This window comes from Phalacrocorax aristotelis, chromosome 3 (genome assembly GCF_949628215.1).
Source record: "Phalacrocorax aristotelis chromosome 3, bGulAri2.1, whole genome shotgun sequence".
Lineage (NCBI taxonomy): Eukaryota > Metazoa > Chordata > Aves > Suliformes > Phalacrocoracidae > Phalacrocorax > Phalacrocorax aristotelis.
Genome location: NC_134278.1, coordinates 21,195,097 through 21,208,852, shown reverse-complemented (window position 1 = coordinate 21,208,852; position 13,756 = coordinate 21,195,097). Strand labels below are relative to the sequence as shown.

The following is a 13,756-nucleotide window of genomic DNA, read 5'->3' as shown; positions in this document are numbered from 1 at the left end:
TAAACAAATTAATTATCACTTCAGTTCCAACCCCCATCCCCCAAATAGCTGTGAAAAGAACTGAATTACTTCTGCAGGTACAAAAGTAGAGCAGGTGAAAAATCAGTAAAAAGATATTGTCTTTTGACATTTCATGCACATTTTCAGGGGAATATTTTTCTGTTACTTCAGTTATTCTTTTATCTTCTCTCTTCCTTTTGCTTCATTTTTAGTGTTGAATAGAAAAGGATAAAAAGAAAGAGAATGTGGCAAATATTTAATTACAAGACCTTCACTCTTCACAGCTATGAAGGATGAATTATCTTTCTGCACATTTCAAATATGTGTGCTTATAATGGGATGTGTGTGTATATATACTTATTTTTGTATATTTATTTTTACATATTTGTATATATAAGTATATATGTATACACACACTCAGACTGCTCAGCTTTGTAATAACATGAGAAAAAATGAAACCTGAAAAGTCCACGTTTAGGAATATGTTATGGATGGTGGTAAATTAATTTGAATGCAAGTGTTGCAGCTGATCTGCAATGAAGTCTGCTTATCAGTATTTCTGTGACAGCAGAATAGAAAGCTATTCATTCTAATTGTATACCTGGTATGGAAAAAAGTCAGATGAAATTTACAGCTCTTTCCTTTATTCAAATCCTCTTTATCCACTGAATTCCACCCACATAAATACCATATAAAGAAATAAAGCTGTTAAATGAATTATAATAAAATCTTTTCAATAGATTAGTGTTCTGGCAGCAAACTGAATAAATAAGTTATATGAATGAATCATTCCTTGTCCTAGTTTCTTTTAATATGTTCAGTAATGTAAACAAAAGACTGTATATCTGCTATAGGAAAACAAGCTGCTGCATATATTAAGTAAGCAATGCCTTTATTAAAAGAAAACCATCAAAACCCACTCATGCAGATGCTACTTGAGTTTTACAGTAGAAAGCACTTTGTTCCATGCATGTCTGTGCAATGTGTTCTCATTCTTTTAAATGTTCAGCAAATTAGGAATAAGTCAAGCAATATAATGAGGAGGATAGAGCTTAGCATTTCTGCAGATGGTTTCAAAATTATATGCTGCTCTGGAAAAGACAGAGTGGCCTGCTGGCAAAAGCAAAGGAATCTGAGAGCTGTTAATTCCTGCTTACTAACTTTGGCTTTGACAGAAATCATTTCTATTGATTTAGGAATTCATTTAGTGCTTGACTACGCTACCTTCCTTTATATTAAGTGTTATCTTACTCTTGATAGATAACTCTGTTTGCTTTAATAAAGTACTTCTCTTTTTGAGTAGCAGGGTATGCTGGTAAGATCTGACATGCACTATTTGGTGATGGAAAAAAAGAGTTAGATAGTTAACACATAGCATGCGTATGGATCTACAAAAGCTGAAATAGCACATTTGAATTATAGTGCAGGCAAAGTCTGTACAGATTTTCCTTCCCAGGCAATGACGAAGCTGGTGGGAGTTAACTCAAGATGTAGTCCTGAAGGGAGTAATGCTTATTCAGGAATCTTCATCCTGAACAACAGATAATTTTCCTGCTTTGGAGAGGTGTTAAGAAAGTTACTGTTTCTTAAGGGTTCTGAAGTTTAAGGTTATTCCTTGCATGATTAGTCTTTTGACTGTCTTAGTTGATGCTTAGTTTTGGGCACAGCTATTTATTTGTATTAAAATTAAAAAGAGCACCAGTCTTGATCCTGTTTCCAATGACAGAATTCCCTAAGTGATCTGAGTGACAAGCTAAGCTAAATCAGTAAATCATTCCTACAGGGTCAGTTTCTAACAATGATCAAAAAGAGCTACTTAGCCTGAAGTAGCAGGTCAAACCCTGTAGTAGGGAAGGAAAGGAAAGGAATATAACCAAAAAGAGAAGACACTGAAGGCTCAGATAGTTCCCCAAATACGGACTTGCAGTACTTCTCAGGACCACGGGTCAGAGACATTGAACAAACTTGGCTAATACTATACAGAACTAATGGGAAACTATCTAAAACAGTGCTGGACCCCTATCTTTAGGCAACTGAATCAAGTTCTGCAAGTAAATATTACACAGAAAGAAGAAAGAACCAGAAATATGGAAAAGACTACATTCTTTCTCTCACTGAGTACTTTCTTTCCTGCACCCCACAGTGACTCCCATTTCATCACATAATCAGAATGTGAGAGTGAAAGGTCTTGAATGGCCTCAGGAACAATATGTTTATATACATTTTCCAATGGATAATTGTTCATCTGCTTATCATTCTGTCAGGACATAGTTATTTCACAGAATTTATGTAGCATATAGAAAGAACCATCTTTGCAGTAATATCACAGATTACTGTTGTAGATTCTGTATCCAAAGCTACCCTGAATCCTTGGCTCCTCAAAATCATGCCTAGAAGTGTGCAGAACTGCGTCAGTGTTACTACTTTCACTACCTCTATAGAGCACATTATGGAAAAAGTTTATAGAAGAACTCAAAGTCTTAGCACATAAACATGTGTGAGAAGAGCTCTCAAGTTTACAGTCTGCATTTTTAAAAAGCCAGCCAATTGCCATTTGTAACTTTTGGTGGATTACCAAAACCACATTTTCTTTTTTCATCGTTTCCAGCATAAAACCAAACAAAAAACTCCAAAATCAAAACAAACCAAACAAACCCAACTTTGTGCTTTAAACAGTAACAATGAGGATCCTTGGCAGTATCTATGTGACATTGAAAGTGTACAATACCTTTCATTTTACTTTTACTTGTAAAAGGTGTGTATGAGAAGGTAGTATTCCCCCTCTCTAATTTCTAATGATTATTGATCAGTGTGTATTCCTTTTGCAGACATAAATGAATGTGAAAACGAAATTAATCCACCATGCTCTCCTTCTGCTAAATGCATCAACACTAAAGGCAGCTACAAATGTCTCTGCACCAATCCTTACAAGTTGGCAGAAGATGGAAGAACATGTATTGGTAATGCTTTTGAACCTACTGTCCATTAAAAATTTCTTGCTTCTGTTTTAAAATGCTGTAAAGATCATAAAACTGAGATTTATTGAAAAGCTGTTAACATACATAAAAAACCTCTACACAGACATGGGCATAAAGATACAGTCAGATCCTGTAAAGTAAATAAAGGTATTGAATAAATGATACAGACACAGAATTAAGCTTTTCATTTTCCATTCCTACTGTATACAAACCACTACTTCCTGACAGTGCATATGAAAGGGAAATCAAATCTGTCTCAGTTTCTCCTAGTTAGAGTCTAAATTCAGCATCTGAATCTTAACTAAGTTCCACCTATTACATTCCAAAACTGTCAACCCCTTTAGGGCTAGCATAAATTATGCACTTTCTTGTTTTTCACATTTTCAGCATGCGTGGAAGCTGTATTGGGTCTTAAGGTTTAGGTGGGGAGTATGAATGTAGTTGCCCACCGATGCAAAGCAATACTTGCTCTGGGGAAAGAGTGCCTAGATCGGTCAAAAGCTCCATGAAAATCTGCAATCCAAACTCCAGTGGATGGATATCTATTTTACTCAAGTGCCCAAGGGAGCCCAGAAAGTTTAGAGTGCTCAAATCTTGCATATTCAGTGCATTATGCCATGCAATCATAAGTAGACTGAATCTCACTGGTGGCACGTTTCTTGCTTCATGTTTCAGCAAACACCTTGGTTTGTTATGACTTGTGGGATTACACTGGCCCTTATTATTAACTGCATAAAGAAAATGCAGGATGATAATTCCCCAGAAAAAAAAAAAAAAAAAAAAGATTTACCTCTTGCAAACAAAGAGGTGTCTTCTATCATATGATGTACATCCAGTCAGTTTTCCAGCTGTGGGTCAGGACCACATGAGCATATTCCTCAAGTGAGACCATCCCTTAAATGAAACTTTAAGTGAGACCATGTGAGATCACTAAAGGCCCAGGAGTGAAGGACAGTGGGAGACTGCACTAACACAGCAGCACTTGGCATCCCGCTGGGCAGGCACACCAACAGAAGTACATTCTCAACAGTGAATATTGCCAGAAGTACCTCTCTCTCGCTCTAGCAAATACAAATGCAAATCCTCAGGGTCAACTCTTTCTGCAATAAACCTAAAAACGAATGGTGCTAGTCAGTCACTAATAGTTTCTCCTCTGTGACACACATTACTTCCTCTTACAGCTTAAAGCTATGGAAGAAAACATCCATTGGCAAATGACTGGCAAAATTTGGCAAGTGATTACCTGGGTCTCTCTTACATTCTCTTACAGAAATAATGAGACTTGCTTTACAGTATCTCTGCCATAACTGCATTTTAAACAGATTGGTTATTTTGAAATTGTGGCATTAATCAGTCAACAACTCTTTAAGCCACTGCAAATTGTCAGCCATTATGTATTAGTTATAATTTATACTGACAAACTTTTAAAAGACATCATCCCTCTTCTTAGATTCAAAGATGTAATTGCAGCTATTCTTTACCTCAGTACTGGTCCACTGGGAGCCCAAAGCTAAGTACCATGGGCAAGGGACAATGTTCAAAGATGAAACCTTATAGAAAAGTGGTGTCCAGGGCATACATACTCAAGAATTAAAGCTAAGTCCAAGTTTCAGTGTTATCATTAAGTAAACTGTAACCCAGATATGCATTCCTGGGGAACAACCTGGAGGAATGAGAAGTCTGTGTGCAGTTATAATGCTATAACCTCACTGGGATCACAGGAACATGGTGGGATAGCTCGTACAGCTGGAGTGCTGCAGTGGATGGATACTGGCTCTTTGGGAAGGACAGGTTGGGAAAGTGATGAGGGCATGTTGCACTTTTTGCAAGAGAGCAGCAGGAATGCACAGGGCTTTGCCCTGGGATGAGTCAGGAGTCAGTGGAGAATTTACAGGTCAAGATTAGTGGGCAGAACAATAGGGCTCCTATAGTAGTGGGTATGGGCTATGGACTTCCTGATCAGGAAGCTGAAGTAGGTGAGGCCTTCTTCAAACAGTCGGAAGAATCCTCATATTCACAGGCCCTGGTCTTCATGGGAAACTTTAACCACACTTTAATCTGGAAGGACAACACAGCAGGGCACAAGCAGTCTAGGAGATTTCTGGAGATCATTGACAGCTTCCTGACACAGGTGATCAAAAAGACAACAATGAAAGGTGCTTTGTGGGACCTGGTACTTACAAATGGAAACACAGAATGGTTGAGGTTGGAAAGGACCTCTGGAGGTCATCTTGCCCAATCCCTCTGTTCAGGCAGGGCCACCTAAAGCCAGTTTCCCAGGACCATGTCCAGATGGCTTTTGAATATCTCCAAGGATACCTCTCTGGGCAAACTGTACCAGGGCTCAGTTGCCCTCCCAGTAACAAAGTATTTCCTGATTTTCAGATAACACCTCCTGTGTATCGGCTTCTGCCCATTGCCTCTTGTCCTGTCACTGGACACCACTGAAAAGTGCCTGGCTCTTTTTGCACCCTCCTTTCAGATATTTATGTACTTTGATAAGTTCCCCCCTGAACCTTCTCTTCTCAAGGCTAAAGAGTCCCACCTTTCTCAGCCTTTCCTCATAGCAGAGGTGCTTTGAACTCTTATTGTCTTCATGGCCCTTCAGTGGACCCTCTCCAGTGTGACCATATGTGTCATGCACTTAGGAGCCCAGAACTGGACACAGCACTCTAGATAATGGAATGGGTTTTTTGAGATCAACTAGTCAAACATCCCTGTTTAAGCAGGATCACCTACAGCAGGTTGCCCAGAACCATATCAAGTCAGGTTTTGAATATCTCCAAGAATGGAGACTCCAGAACCTCTCTGGCAAAATTGTTCCCATGTTTGACCACCTTCACAGTATAAAAGTATCTTTTGTGTTTCATGCTTTTTAGTTTGTGCCGTTGCCTCTTTTCCTGTCAGGAGGTACTACTGAGAAAAGTCTGCCTCTCTCATCTCAATTCCAGTTCAGCTCAATTGTCCACCTAGATTTTGGTAAGGCTTTTGGCAGTGTCTCCTATAAGTTCCTCATAGACAAGCCATTGATGTATGGTTGGATGAGCAGACAGTGAGGTGGAATGAAAACTGGGTGATGGCTGGGCCCAGAGGGTGGTGATCTGTGGAACAGTCTAGCTGGAGATGAGGAACTAGTGGTGCACCACAGGGGTCAATACTGGGTCCACTCCTGTTTAACATCTAGTTAACAACATGAATGATGGGGCAGAGTCTACCCTCAGAATCTTTGCAGATGGCACAAAACTGGAAGGTGTGGCTGATATGCCAGAAGGTTGAGTTGCCATCCAGAGGCATCTTGACAGGCTGGACAAAATGGCCTGACAGGCACCTCATAAAGTTCAACAAATCCGCTGTAGCTGATCCTGCTTAAACAGGGAGGTTCGACTAGTTGATATCAAAAGGTCCCTGCCAACCTCAATGATTCTTTGATTCTGTGATTAGGTACGGAGAAAAAGAACAGGTTTCTAGCAATATTTCACATGGTAAACTGTGGTTCTTGACGTGCACGTGTGCATTTCTCACTGTCATTGCTCATGCTGCTTCCACTGAGAAAAAAAGTAATTTATTAGCTACTTGACAGTAGATTGCTCCCAAAAATATTTGTTTTAGCAAGTGAAAGGAGAATGTTACTAATGGTCAACTGTGTTCTAGTTTAATTTCCATATTTTAAAAAAAGTAGGACAAATTTATTTAAAACAACTTTTCTGTGCTTTTACTTCAGCTGATATAATAAGTTTTTATCAAGGTCGTTGGTTGGCTTGGTTTGTTGGTCTGTTTTTGCATTTTTAAAGACATCACTCATAAGGCACAATGAATTTCACTGCATATTTAGAATAAGGTTTTGAGCTTTGGAAAATAAGGCAGTGTAACACTTTTCTAAACCAACATGTTGATTATAATAAATGAGCAGCTGAAATTTAGCAGTAATAAGAATTTTGGGATCTGCAGTATAGAGTGATTTAAAATTATGAGAGCACTTCACATTATTATGAGCATTTCAATCTCCAAAACTAACGTGCTCTTAAAATTTTGAAGAGCTCTAGTACAGCTAACTATTCAATACTGCAAATCTATATAACCTTCAATCCTGTTTTTATTGATGGAATTCATCAGTAGACTCAAGGCTTTCTTTTCTAAGGTTGGATAATATTTTTGACTCATATGGAAACTTGTATAGGGTAACTTTATTCAGGAAGTTAATTCATGGAGTTGCCTCAAATCGAAGTTGCTCAGCCCTTACCACATTGGTCAATGGTTTGTATAAGTGTTAGAAGTAAAAAAATATTATGAGCAGAGAAGTTCGAACTTTCCATCCATGCATTCTCTAACCATGAGAAGACTCTCATATTGCCTCACAATGAAGATATTTAAAATGTGTATGTTTTGCCTCCTAGGTGAAGTAGGCTAAAGCTTATCATTTATGAAGGTTTAGCCAATGGGCGGAACCCTTTTTAGGTTGAAGTGTGTCATATGATTAAATAATTATGTGTGCCTACCCTCAGGACAATAGAAATAAGCTTGCTTTTATAAATCCTATTTGATCCTATGTGTTCTCAAATTAAAAAGAATCTAGATGTATTTAGCCATGATTTTTTTAAAAATACAGCAAATATAAAATACTTTAAAAACTTGAAAAAGCTGTATTAAAAGTACTTTCGACCAGCAAACTAGCATATATTTACATCATTGATGTATGAGGATTATCTAAAATGCTCATGGGAAACTTCTGTCTAATTCAATGAGTAATACAGTCTGGAAAAATCTATCCAATATGTTAAATTTCTGAAACTTTAATGGGACCTTTGAGTGTCACTAAAATGAGAATACATTATGCATTAAAGAGATAAGAGCATATTTTGTAAGTGCCTTCAGTCTTCCTCCTGTCCATGTTGTGGGCAAAAAATGAACAATATTGTGCTCTTACCTGGTAAATGGAGTAGAAGTTTAATTCTGTCATTACAGGTGTCACAATGTAGTCCAAAGGAATTAACATGAACAAGTGAATACGTTTAAAATTAACGATCAGTATAAGTAAGCATGAAGGAGGATCATCTTCATTTCTGAAGCCTCGGGGAGCAGGTTAATATTGCCTCTAACACTGCATACTGCAGCAAATGTAACTTCAAACTGGCAAGAAATTAATTCATTTTACCATGCTGTTTCCCTCAGTGCTAACAGCTGCCTGCCTTTTGCAACATATTCATATATTTTTAAAGATATGAAGTCCAACTCACTAGGAAATGAAGTTATTTCACTTCTAAATTCTCCATTTATTCTGAAGCCCATTAGTCTCAATATTCTGGAAACCTTGCTCTGGAAAAACTTGGGTTTCCTCCCACTCAGTTTAATTCAGCTGGTGATACTGCATTTACCATTGGTACTTCAGTAGCTTTCAGCTTGTGTCTTCATGACAAATTTTAGCTTTGAGATTATACTGCATCTGTTTTTCTCTTCAGATGATGTTTAAATTGATTGATGGCTTTTTAATATTACAACTTGAGAACCGACCATAAATCTTTTCTATAGCCAGTTTTACCAGTTTGTATGGTATATATGAAAAAAAGCCCAAACAATTTAGCTCCTATTGGCTTGATCAGAGGAAAACTCCCGCTAAGGAATTATCCTTAACTGTTAATCTCAAAGACCAAATAACAAGAGAAGATTAGAGCCAGCAGTGGCATTTCAGGTTTATCTGTAATACTCTTCTAATAGGTCTCTGAAAGACCAAACAAACTGAAAATTAACAGGTAGTTCCCTCTACTACTGAAATAAGATCTAGCTGCCAAGAAATAAGGGTGTTGTTTCACTTAAAATATTTTCAGTGTAAATCTGAATGAAAATGAGACATTTTTGTTCATTTGGTTAAAAAAAAGGAGTGATGGTGAGACGCTGCAGTCTGTTGTTCTGCGTATGGACTTTATGGTTTCTTGTGAATATGTGTTGCAAATGCTCTGTTCTGGGAAAAGGTGCTCACAAATACTTTCAATCAACTGACATTTACCTAGTCTATTTGAAATGTCTGGTAAAATTGTCAACAAAAGTGACAGTATGTTGGTACATGCTCTCACCTTTCCTTTCTCTCACTCTAAATATGTATCTTAGAAAAGTAGTATATAAGAAACTCAGCTGCCAAACAGCTTTAAAAATGCAATTCATTACCGTGTTGACTCATTGTAAGGAATGAAGTTCTGAAAACGATAAGAAGTTTGCTTTCTGCACTGAATAAAACCTGAATAAGGACTCAAGTATTTGAGACACCTCTCTCCCTTCTTTGCCATAGCAGGCCAGATTCCATTGTGATTTTTGTTTCCACAGGTGCACCACACACAGTGGAAGGTTTCTCCTAAGCTGACAAGCTACGGCTGCACTGTAACCCAGCTGAAGTTACACTTCCAAAGCCTGCTACTGGGAATGTGTGCTTTTATTTCTACATGTTCCGTGCAAAGTTCAGTTCAGGCTTCCTATAAACTTTAAACACCTTGCTGTAAGCTTTGCCTTGAATCTGGAATGTCTCCTTTCCTTTCCTTTTTTTTTTTTGCCGTTGCTACAAACATGGGTGAAATGGGCAAAGAGAGCAGAGACCTGGCCACACCTCAAGATCCCTCAGCAAGAATGCTCTCTGAGATAGGGCATGCAAGACTAATAGTTGCTCTTGCCAAAAAGTAATCTAGAGAGGCAGCAAATTTTGTCACTAACCAAATCTGAGAGCACTACTGAGCACTAATGTCTATTTGGGCTTTGAGTTCTCTCTCATTCTTCTACCTGGGTACCTATGTGAGCCTAAGGCAGAACCTGTTATCTCAATTGTTATATAAATATGATTCATTTAGAGGATGTCATTTCTACGTCTAATACTGATTTGCACTGGGATAGTGACAAGAGGCCCCTGTCCAATTATAGCAGGATTTGCACCAGTTCCTCATTCAGTTAATTCTTTAGAAACCTTACAGTTTAGACAGAAGATAAAAGAAAAGATGCAGATATAACAAATATGATGGGAAAAATTACAAAATAATGGTAAGCCTGTAACACTCAGGCTTTTTGATCTTTCTAAGGAAACACAATGCATCTTTATTTTCAAATTTGAAATGATTGTATATGCAGTATAGTTTCTGTGTGTTGCCATATATATAGCATACTTTTTGTTGTTGCAGATGCTGGATCACTTCCTAAAGACTCTTCAGTTTCCATCATTTTGGGGGTCATTATGATCAATTTTTTTACAATATTGAGTTGGAAAGTACTGCACCACTCCTAAGTTTACCCATTTTTTTATCTTGTTAATATGCAAATATTTCTTTTCTTCTGTGTAGAATTTCTGCCCTTTTTTTTTTTTCTCTGCATAGTCAGGTAGTAGCAGACATAAAGTTCCCAACTTTTGACCTTTTGAGTTATTCTTTTCAGAGTATGATGGTTAGACTGTGTAAAGCTTTACAAAGGTCCTTTGGGATGGAGAGGTCCTCTAGGCAGCCTACCTACTGCACCACAACCACTCATGCTGAGAGAGGATAGTTGTTGTAGGTGACTCTCTTCTGACGGGAATGGAGAGTCTGATATGCTGACCAGACCCAACCCACAGGGAAGTCTGCTGCCTTCCTGAGGCCAGGATAAGAGACATCACTAGAAAACTCCCTAGTCTGGTAAGATCCTCAGGCTTTTACCCACTATTGGTTCTTCATGTCAGCAGAGAAGAGGTAGCAAAGAGAAGTCCAAAGGCAATCAAAAGGGATTTCAGAGCCTTGGGGCAGTTAGTTGAAGGATCAGGTGCTCAGGTAGTATTTTCTTCGATCCTTTCAGCATCAGGGAAGAATATTGACCAGAACTGGAAGACCCAGCTGACCAACACGTGTCTCAAAGGTTGGTGTCATCAGCAGAACTTTGGATTTTTTGATCATGGGATGGTCTATTTATTCATCACCAGCTCCACTGACATCAATTGGGATGTACCTTTCTCAGAAGGGGAAAAGGGGTTTTGCTCAGGAGCTAGCAGGAGTCATTGATAGAGCTTTAAACTAGATTGGAAGGGGGACAAGGACATTACCAGGCTAGTCAGTGATGCGCAACAGGATGGCACACCAACATTTGAGGAGTTGCATGCTAGTGAGATTCTTCAGACTGCTCCACGTGGCAATGGGCACAATGAACCGCACTTGAAGTGTTCCTACACAAATGCGCACAGCATGAGGAACAAGCAAGAGGAGCTGGAAGCCTTGGCCCAGTCCCAGAGATATGACATCATCAGCATAAGTGAAACCTGGTGGGATGAGTCCTGTGACTGGTGTGCCATGATGGATGGTTACAGGCTCTTCAGAAAGGATAGGCAGGGCAGGAGAGGCAGGGAGTTGGCATTGTATGTAGTGGAGGATCTGGAATGCATGGAGCTTGCAGTTGGCAACAGCACAGTTGAGAGCCTCTGGGTAAAGGATTAAGGGACAGACAAATGAAGTGGATGTTGTCTTGGGAGTCTACTATAGGCCACCCAGCCAGGACAATGACACTGACAAGTTATTCTTTAAGGAACTAAGGGATTCCTCTAAGTCATCTGCCTTTGTCCTTATGGGGGACTTCAACTTGCCAGATGTCCACGGGAATACCACACAACTGGGACAAACAGGTCCAGAAGGTTCCTAAAACATCTGGATAACTTCTTGGCACAGGTACTAAGGGAACCTACCAGGAAAGACACCACAAAGCAGTCAAGTTTAAAATCTACGGTAACAGAAGGAAAACTGCCAGCAAGACCTCAACTCTGGATATGAGGAGAGCAGACTTCAGGTTGCTCGAGGAACTGCTTAGTGAGGTCTGCTGGGAAAAAGCTTTTGAAGGTGCTGGGGTCTATCTGTGCTGGTCACTTCTTAAGTACCACCTCCTAAAGGGCACAGGAGCAGGTAATTCCAAAATGTAGGAAGTCAAGCAGGCAAGGCAGAAGGCCGTCGTGTCTGAGCAGGGATCTTCTTCTAGAAATAAGGTGTAAAAAGAAAGCATATGGCCAGTGGAAGCAAGGTCAGGTGACATGGGAGGACTATAGTGATGCTGTTCGCCACTGCAGGGAGGAAATTCATGCACCCAAAGCTCAGTTAGAATTGAAGCTGGCCAGTACTGTGAGGGACAATAAAAAGGGCTGTTTAAAATATGTTAATGACAAAGGCAGGCCAGAAATAACATTGGCCCGTTACTTGATAAGCATGGTAATCTCACGAACAGGGACATAGACAAAGCAGAGTCAATTAATGCTTTCTTTGCCTTGATCTTCAACACTGATCTCGGTCTTCAACAATTTCTCTGGGCTAGAGAACCATGACTGTGGGAATGATAAACTCCCAATTAACCCTGAACTTGTGCAGGACATGCTGCTCCAGCTGGATCCCTATAAGTTGATGGGGCCTGATGAGATCCATCTGAGGATACTTAAAGAGCTGGCTGATGTCATAACAAGACCTCTCAATGTTTTTTCAGTGCTCTTGGGAATCTGAAGAGGTCCCAGTTGACTGAAACCTGGCAAAAGTTGTCCCAGTCTTCAAGAAGGGCGACAGGGATGACCCCAGTATCTATAGGCCTGTCAGTCTCACTTCTGTGCCTCGCAAAATTATGGAGCAGATTATCCTGGGAGTTATTGAAAAATACCTGAAAGACAATGCAGTCATTGACCCCAGACAGCATGGGGTCATGAGGGGAAAGTCCTGCTTAACAAACTTAATTTCTTTCTATAACAAGGTTACCCACCTGGTTGACCAAGTGAAGCCAGTCGATGTAATCTTTTTGGATTTCAGTTAAGCTTTCGATTCTGTTTCTCACAGTATCCTCCCAGACAAAATGTCCAGTATAGAGCTGGATAAACACATAATGCAATGGGTGAGCAATTGGCTGATGGGTCGGGCTCAAAGGGTTATAGTAAATGGGGTTACATTGGGCTGGTGGCTGATCACTAGTGGGTTTCCACAGGGATCCATCTTAGTGCCAGTACTCTTTAATCTCTTCATAAATGACTTGGGAGCAGGACTTGAAGGAACACTAATTAAGTTTGCTGATGACACAAAACTGGGAGGACCTGTTGGCACTCTCAAGGGCAGAGTGGCCCCGCAGAGGGATCTGGACAGACTGGAGAGCTGGGCAATCACCAGCTATATGAAGTTTAACATGGGTAAGTTCTGGATTTTGCACCAGGGGCACAGCAACCCTGGATGTACACACAGACAGGGGAACAAGAGGCTGGAGAGCAGCTCTGTGGAGTGGGACCTACGGGTTCTGGTTGACGACAAGTTGAACATTAGCCAACAGCATGCCCTGGCAGCCAAGAGGGCCAACCGTGTCCTGGGGTGCATCAAGCCCTGCATTGCAGCCAGTCGAGGGAGGTGATTGTCCTGCTCTGCTCTGTGCTGGTGCGGCCTCAGCTCAAGTACTGTGTGCAGTTTTGGGCACCAGAGTACATTAAGGATATAAAGCTACTAGAGAGTGCCCAGAGGACGGCCACAATGTTGATGAAGGTTTTAGAGGGGAAACTGTATGAGAGCAGCTAAAAAGTCACTTGGTTTATTCAGCCTGGAGAAGAGGAGGCTGAGGGGAGACCTCATCGTGGTCTGCAGCTTCCCCACAAGGGGAGGAGGAGGGGCAGGCGCTGATCTCTTCTCTCTGGTGACCAATGACAGGACCTGAGGGAATGGCAGGAAGATGTGCCAGGGGAAATTTAAGTTGATTATTAGGAAAAGGTTCTTCCCCCAGAGGGTGGTGGAGCACTGGAACAGGCTCCCCAGGGAGGCAGTCACAGCACCAAGCCTGAT

At 40.3% G+C, this 13,756-nt stretch overlaps 1 protein-coding gene across 1 annotated transcript in view; it reads left to right on the top strand.

The window, feature by feature from the left end:
- TPO (thyroid peroxidase) overlaps positions 1–3,120 on the top strand; it is a 43,177-nt gene extending 40,057 nt beyond the window's left edge. The window contains 1 exon segment of the mRNA XM_075089838.1: positions 2,829–3,120. Coding sequence (XP_074945939.1) covers positions 2,829–2,989 — 161 coding nt within the window. The 3' untranslated portion in view covers positions 2,990–3,120.
- The last annotated feature ends 10,636 nt before the right edge of the window (positions 3,121–13,756 follow it).